Source organism: Penaeus chinensis, chromosome 18 (assembly GCF_019202785.1).
Source record: "Penaeus chinensis breed Huanghai No. 1 chromosome 18, ASM1920278v2, whole genome shotgun sequence".
Taxonomy (NCBI): domain Eukaryota; kingdom Metazoa; phylum Arthropoda; class Malacostraca; order Decapoda; family Penaeidae; genus Penaeus; species Penaeus chinensis.
This window is the reverse complement of record NC_061836.1, coordinates 23,111,961-23,120,172: the sequence shown is the minus strand read 5'-3', so window position 1 is coordinate 23,120,172 and position 8,212 is coordinate 23,111,961. Positions and strand designations below refer to the sequence as shown.

Below are 8,212 nucleotides of genomic sequence, written 5' to 3'. Positions count from 1 at the left end.
AAAGAAAACGAGATTCGTTTCGATGTCTATGTGACTTTGAAGATAGACCTTTGAAACTGGCATCTTACACGCCTATTGTTTATTTTCTTAGATTTGTCACATCTGAATAGGTTTTTCTTTATATCTGTTCGGCGGTCTGCCCCACACTTTGCACACTCAATTGTATTTCGTAAAAGACCATGTTCTCTACATTACTTCCTCAGATTCACCTGAATTGTTTTTGTAAAACGCACCAAAGCCACTGTCATAGTCTTGGCACCGGTTAGTCATACTTGAAACAGACCGGCTGTCAATGTGGCCATCCTTAGTTTACGCGCGCGAAGTATGAAATGAAATCATAAAAAAAAAAAAAAAAAAAAAAAAAAAAAAATATATATATATATATATATATATATATATATATATATATATATATATAAACACATGCCTTAACTGACGAAACAAGGTCATAATGAAACATCTTAAGTTTATATAAGCAAAAATATTAAGATTAGATACGTATGAGATGTACATGAAAAGCTAAAATAGTGGAATACACGATTCGTCGTGACATCATGTGACGCAGGTGCGCAGTGGCCGAGCAGTTGGTGTGAACAATGCGCGAAAACTTAGTAAACATTAGGTCACGCGATACATTTTCGTCGTTTAACTGGAATCGGTGGGCTTCTGCAAATTAATTTTGATATCAGTCAATGTAGTTTTTCATAGCTATCAACGCTATAATCTTAAATTTTCTCCTAGTCGGTGCGGTCCTTTTGTATACTTTAACCTATCTGGCAACAAATATGAAAATCAGTTCTGGTTATATCTTCATCAAAATCAATTTCCATCTTTGTGAACAAAAATAACAGTGCACTTGCTTCGCCGATCTCCTTCCAGTGACATCTTAAACAAGACCTTAAATATGTGGAAATTCTTTACAATCCGATAAAGGAATTGAAAGAACTGATGATTGTTGATTGTGTTCCCAATCTCCGTATATGTCCATCTCTATTTTATTTATCTAATTAAGTGTTTTTATAGATGGATAAAATTATGCATATTCACCCGTTCACTTATCTGGCAAAGTATCATAAAATTAAAAATGGAACAGTTTATCCAAATTTATACAACACACACACACAAACACACATCATCATGTCAAGAGATTCACTTAAAAAAAAAAAATAGAATTCAGAATTAGGAAAATGAAGCTGTATGGGCGTAATTAGTGCTCTGTCACTACGGCGTGTCGTATATAAAGGTGGAAGCAGACCAACCTCAGCACTGCATTCCCGCCGTCCCAGGATACACTTCCAATTCAGACTCCTTGCTTTTACTTCGTGTATTAACCATGCGATGTCTAGCAATAGTAAGGATTTAAAAGAATTGTTCATATGTGGAAATTGGTTCTTTAATGCTCTGGTGACCACGGATTCTTTCTTCCTGTAAGCTATCCTCTGTAGATCGTTTCTTTTTTTTTTTCTCTCTGCAGAAGACATGGTTGGCGATAATGATTGTACTATTTGGGACAAGCCTCTTCAGCAACGCCTCGGCCAGTCTCACAGACGACACCTGTAGAGGCAGAATGGGTAATCGTGAGATCTACAAGAAAGTTGATCGTGTTTGTGAAGATTGTGTTAATATCTTCCGATTACCAGGATTGGAAGGTTTGTGTAGGTGAGTTTGCATATAATTTCTAAAGGTTTATACACAAGCATTGTATAACTTTGAAAATCATACAGGCAATATTATATGCTTCAGATGTATTTTTGCATACTTTTTTCAACCTATAAATAAATAAATACTCTTCTAATAACATCTGTTATCAAGAAATATACACTAAGAGTTATTATGGAAAGCATAATTATCATCCAGAATACCTCTTTTAAACGCATTCTTTTGCACTACAGAGATCGGTGCTTCTACAACGAATGGTTTCTGCTTTGTCTGAAGGCTGCCAACAGGGAGGACGAGATCGACAATTTCAGAGTGTGGATCAGTATATTGAACGCCTAAAAATGAGCCCGGAAGGACCCAATCTCTTCCACGATCACATGAGCCAACATTCACAACACTCGGCGACGAAGCTCTTAGCGTTTAGTCTTGTCTGTTTTGGTTTTCTGTTATGTTAATGGTACTCTCAAGTGACATTCCAGTCTGAGCCTACAAGGTCTGGCGGTCATGCAGAGTATAAGAAAGATTGTCTCTCATGTATTTTAGTCTACAGGTATATTGTACGATCAGCATTGTTCATGTGATTTGACGACTTTCTCATGTTAGGATGAACTTAAATAAACTTGCTGTCAATACTTCTCTACTTATTTCCTTTCATACCTGAAATGAATTTTTATATATTTCAAGGACTGATTTGGTAGATCTGTTACATATGGATATCATAAGTGGTATTAGGAATAAATAAATAAAAAACAAATAAAATTCCTTATTCGTAAAACCATAACAAGTGGTATAATTTTACACTTACACAATGAAAAATAAATATATTTGAAGTAAAATAATAAGATTACAAAGCATTAAAATTAAACAGAAACAATTATATGATTAAGTTAAGATAAAACATCTTATAAGTCGACCTTATCTAGCTACAGACACCTTTGTGTAAATCACTGATTTCTTCTAAGACCACAATTCAAGGTGCCCTCTTGACGCAATAAGAGTTCCTTGAGAAGACTATCTCCAATCAAAATAATAATTATTGCGCTTTATCTTTTCCTTGGATACCGGAAGACTAATCTCACATATATCAATAATACTCAGTGAATATTTTCCTAGTATATAGTACACATTCCTACACTTATATTTCAAGGTCGGTATTGGAATTTGATCTTGTCTTTTGATAAAATGCACCTAGTTATGACGGTATCAAGAATATGCTAGTACCCTTAGATTAACCGACTTTGTCACTGCACATAACAGCATCATTAAAGTGCGTGATCTCTCCTCTCCACTATAAAAATGTTAGAGAACCATTCTATGACAATACAGCCGATGTTGAAATAAATGTAACGCCTTTAAGTACAAATTCGCCGATATCACTAACACTTTGTATAATCATTGCCACAATGAGAGATCCAAAGTCCGATTCTAGGTTGTGTTCCATTATTTATAGTAGAGTCATTTGTAATTCTAATTCTGGGAATGCATTTTTATGGGCCGGATATTGCATGACCTTTGCTTTTCTAATTATTTATATTTTGGCACATAAGCATTTATCCATCTATTAATAAGCCTTAAGTAGTTATGAAATATTTACTTCGCCAGTCATTTACTCACTACAACTACAGTGGTCCCTCGTTTATCGCGGGGATTACGTTCTAAAAATAACTAGCAATAGGCGAAATCCGCGAAGTAATCATCTTTATATTTTACAATTATTATATGTTTTAAGGCAGTACAAGCCCTCACCAGGCTCTTTACACACTTTTCTCAGACATGCATTAACATTCTCTCACGTTTCTCTCTTGTTTAATCACTCAAACTCCAAGGCTTTGATTTTAAAAAAAATAAGTGCAGTATTACATAATGAAACTAAAGATCAAAACCTGTTTTCAGGTCCAAACACTTGTTTTAGAAATAAAAATATAAACGTTTTCCTATAAAATATTATTTTAATGAGCAACTTACGAGGTTGGACACACGAGAAATCATCGAGGACTCACGCGTATTCCACAGTTCCTCTGACCGCTGTAGCGTCTTTTTCCACTGAAGGCCTTGGTGCAGTTTCTTTTCCCGAGTGAAGAACAGTTATGGGTGGTTGTTGGCGCTCTTTTTTCTTCTGGGTGAGAAGATTCTTATAAACAGACATGCCACCTTCGATTATATTTGAGAACTGTAATGAACGAAACATCAAAGGGCCCCATTCTTGTGCAACTCGATGAAGTTCATTGGCCATTCTCACCATGGTTGCTAAGCGATCATGTGTTAGTTCATCCTCCTCGTCTTTATCCGCACTTGTGTACTGTGCTGTACAGTAGACACGGCACGGAGATTGATTGACAATGGTCTACAGTCCCTTAACAAATCAGGACGCAGAACATAATGCGTGTGATACACTGTAATAAAAGCATGAAAAATGGCACCAAACAAATCCGCAAAACAGCGAGGCCGCGAAAGGTGAACCGCATTATAGCTAGGGACAACTGTAACTTGTAAGTGGCAAAGTAGAATACAGCACTTTATACTATCAACATTACTCTAATGTTGACAAAAAAAAAAAAAAGAGCTGCACTATGATATGATACACATGCAACCATACATATGTTTTTTTTCTTCTATTTCCGGCTATGAAAAAAAAAAAAAAAAAAAAATGAAAAGGCGTGAAACTAAAGAGACTAGTGGTGCTGTAATAATATGTTAGAAGGGAGCGATGTGTCTGAATGTCTTAGCAGAGGTTAAAACAATGAGATGTTAAATGGTAAATTACATCGTGGTTGTAAGGACTATGATATTATAAATATAAGACAATAATGTGCCAAATGTAAATGTTTCCTTTTGTAATGAAAGCCCCTTAAAAGCATCTCCCAGAAGCACGTCTCCCGCTTGTTTCTACACTTCATCCCCGTAATCCAAAGTCTTTATACGCTAATGGAGATACGTAAATAATTGTCCTCTGGAACGGACCGAAGGAGATAAACGAAATGAGGAGTAATGTTCGCAGGCGCACAGTTTTTTCATTTCCTGTTACTAATAAACTGGAAGGAAAACGTGGATCCTAAAGAGTTAACGCAAGTACAATAGAGGATCAATAGATCCTCTATTGGTAATGTCATCAATGAGCAATGACTTCTCTGTAATATCTGGCAACAAATGTGAAAATGAGTAATGTTACATCTTCATCAGAATCAATTTCCAACTTTGTGAACAAAACTAACAGAGTGCTTACTTCACCGACCTCCTTCCATTGACATCTTTAACAAGACCTTAAATGTGTGGAAATTCTTTACAATCCGATAAAAGTATTGATGATTGTTGATTGTGTTCCCAATCACGGTATATGTCCACCTCTGTTTCATTTATCAAATTACATTTTTTTTTTTATAAATGGATAACCTACTGCATTTATCCGTTCACTTATCTAAAGATAATCCTCTTCTTTTCTTGGCAGAGTATATCTCTGTGCATAAAATGCTGCAGTTTATACAACACAGACACACACCAGCACGCATGCATGAAAGTCAGAGAATCACTTTTTAGAAAATTAGAAGGTTGTCAGACGAATTAGGAAAATTCATGCTCTGTATGGGCGTAATTAGTGTTCTGTCACTGCGGCGTGTCGTATATAAAGGTGGAAGCAGACCAGCCTCAGCACTGCATTCCAGCCGTCCCAGGATACACTTCCAATTCAGACACCTTGCTTTTACGTGTCTGCGCGTTTTAATCATGTACCGTCTAGCAATGGTAAGGGTTTAAGGGAAATGTTTATATGTGGAAATTGATTTATTTATACGCTGGTGACCATGGATTCTTTCTTCCTTTCAGCTATCATCTGTAGATCGTTTATTTTTTTCTCTGCAGAGGACATGGTTGGCAATAATTATTGTACTATTTGGGACAAGCCTCTTCAGCAACGCCTCGGCCAGTTTCACAGACGACACCTGTAGAGGCAGAATGGGTAATCGTGAGATCTACAAGAAAGTTGACCGTGTTTGCGAAGACTGTGTTAATATCTTCCGATTGCCAGGGTTGGAAGGCTTGTGTAGGTATGTTTATTCATGTTTTCTAAGTTTGTCCAGAAGTAGAGACTGTTTAAAATTGGAATTTGTATAGAAAATATATGTTTATAAAGTATTTGCGCATACTTTCATCAGATGACTACCTTTTAACGGTTTTTTATTCATTTTGAAATCATTAAGTAATATGGAAAGTAATATCACACCCAATTAGAGGTATTTTACGACGAATACCACCCATATGTCACCACAGGATCATCCAGACCAGAATACCTCTTCAAAAAGTTCTTTTCCACTTCAGAGATCGGTGCTTTTACAACGAATGGTTTCCGCTTTGTCTGAAGGCTGCCAATAGGGAGGAAGAGATCGAAAATTTCAGAGTATGGATCAGCATCCTGAATGCTTGAGACTTGAGGCTGAACCCGGAAGGACCCAATTCTTTTGCCAAGCCTCCTTCACATCCACGACACTCGGCAACCAAGGATACTTATCATTACATTACAATGTTTTGGTTTCCTGTTATTTTGATGGTACCCTTAAAACAGTGTGCAAGGCCTGATGGTCATGTAAAGTATCTATAACGTTTGTTTGCGCTATCATTATCTAGATACCCTGCTTATCTTTGGTTTATTTTAAGAGCATGATTTTTCATGTGATTTGACAGCTTCTTCATTTTGAGGATGAAAATAAATAAAATTTACTCTGAATTACTTACTGTTCTACTCATTCTCTTTCGTTCTGAAAGCCATTTGTGCATATTCCAGTGATTAATTTGGTAGAAATGAACTTGTAACTGTCACACAAGGAGTTTCTTTTAGTAATAATAAGAATAAGTAAAAAGTTTTGTGAATATTGACAACATTTGCTAGTGACAGAGAAAGGAAAAAATATGATATAAAAACAAGAATAAAACGAAATAACAATACTTTGTCCATATAGACTAGTTTGCTCTTCGGTAGGTCACCACACTCTGTCCTCCCCACCTACCCATACTGAGAACTTTACACAGCTTTAGGTAATCAACAAAGATAATTTAGTAGAGAATCCCAAGGTCTGGCATTACACACTGTCAATTCACTGGAGGAAAAAGGTGGGGCTACATCCACGTTTTTTGGCGTAGACTGACCTATGGTTTGATAAGCCGAGGGGATTTCTTCGCCACTTATCTGTCAAAGTAGCATGATTTACACCATCGACGTTTGGGATGTTATGAGGTCTCAAAACTATTTATTTTTTTATGTGAAAAAAATATTTAGATGGGACGTATGGCATATAACTATGAATTTAAAATCAACTTAATTAGACAGTACAAAAGGGAAAGCCTCTAACTCTTAGTCATTATTGACTTAAGGGGTTGCATGCACGTGTCTGTGTTAATTAAAAATCATATCTGAAATGAAATTGCCTGAAAATGTTTTAATCTCGTATTCCATAAATTAAAAAAAAAAAAAAAAAAAAAAAAAGACATATGAATCTTTTGTATATGCAATCAGAACATTCTACATGCGAATATTTCACAATGTAAACATATGAATTTATAAAACTCCAATGTAAATAAAAGCACTGAAGTTTGTTCTAGTATATTTTCATTAAAATATCCAGAATATATGGAATCTTCCCTTAGAAGGAATATACATAAGCATCAAGTCTAAATGAAAATACAGGTGTGAAATGAACTAGCCTGGAGGAATTATTGTTTATGAATACCAAGAAAAAGAGGAAATAAAAGTATAAAAAGCTCACCCGGCGTCACGGGTAAAAACAAAACCACGGTACTTCACGCCCTCAGAATGTAGACTGTGGAATAAGAACGAGGTAGAGGATCGTTGTTTCTGTGGCTGTCTTCTCTCCAGACGTCAGCCGGTCTTTTGTTGAGCTGAATATTATTTGTCTGAATATGTTCATTGAGGTAAAACCTTCAAAACCTTTTATGCTGTGTATTTGTTGGAAGTTGCCGAACCGCGGTTGATTAGGAAGGGCATTCAATCAGGCAAGGGTGACACTGCCACATAACCTCTCAATAGTAAACTAAGAGAGGCCTACGTCCTGCAGTGGAATGAATAGCTGTTAAAAAAATAAAAGTGTTCATACTTGAAATGACGTCTTATATTATCTCCAACTCATAGTGTAAACAAATCAGTGGAAAAAATATATAAATCAAATTAAGGGTTCAATGTACCTATATCAGTTAGTGATATAAAACCTACAAAAAAACGACGAAATAAGCCGCATTCTGATATGACGTATGAATTATACAGTAATCGGTATTCATTGTCACGGATGCCAATCTACATACATAAACTTTACTCACCACAGCGCATGGAACAGCTGAACTCAAGCAAAATATACCATCTCCCAAGAGTTCCATCAGTGAGGAATCAGACTCTCCCCAACAAACAAGCATCATTTGGGAGTTCTGGACCACCCTGGGAGCACCATGACCTGTTCTTACCGGCGATTTGGCATTTTAAGAAAAGATGTCATGGAATACTAAAGGTGTCAAGATATTAATTGAAAACCAAACTGACCTAGATGTATGGTAC

General features: G+C 36.0%; 2 protein-coding genes across 2 annotated transcripts; both read left to right on the top strand.

Annotated features, from left to right (window-relative positions):
- Nucleotides 1-1,303: 1,303 nt before the first annotated feature.
- On the top strand, nucleotides 1,304-2,295 carry LOC125034766 (molt-inhibiting hormone-like). Its single transcript, XM_047626711.1, has 3 exons — nucleotides 1,304-1,351; nucleotides 1,475-1,659; nucleotides 1,893-2,295. Exons 1-3 carry the CDS (start codon nucleotides 1,334-1,336, stop codon nucleotides 1,996-1,998), a joined length of 309 nt encoding a protein of 102 aa, XP_047482667.1. The 5' UTR covers nucleotides 1,304-1,333; the 3' UTR covers nucleotides 1,999-2,295.
- Nucleotides 2,296-5,329: 3,034 nt separating this feature from the next.
- Nucleotides 5,330-6,383, top strand: LOC125034808 (molt-inhibiting hormone-like). Its single transcript, XM_047626796.1, has 3 exons — nucleotides 5,330-5,397; nucleotides 5,515-5,699; nucleotides 5,971-6,383. Exons 1-3 carry the CDS (start codon nucleotides 5,380-5,382, stop codon nucleotides 6,074-6,076), a joined length of 309 nt encoding a protein of 102 aa, XP_047482752.1. The 5' UTR covers nucleotides 5,330-5,379; the 3' UTR covers nucleotides 6,077-6,383.
- The last annotated feature ends 1,829 nt before the right edge of the window (nucleotides 6,384-8,212 follow it).

Bases quoted from the DNA above. Each gene is read 5' to 3' on its own strand.
- LOC125034766 (XM_047626711.1), top strand. The intron at 1,660-1,892 runs GTGAGTTTGCAT...TTTGCACTACAG, and splicing joins GGATTGGAAGGTTTGTGTAG to AGATCGGTGCTTCTACAACG.
- LOC125034808 (XM_047626796.1), top strand. The intron at 5,700-5,970 runs GTATGTTTATTC...TTTCCACTTCAG, and splicing joins GGGTTGGAAGGCTTGTGTAG to AGATCGGTGCTTTTACAACG.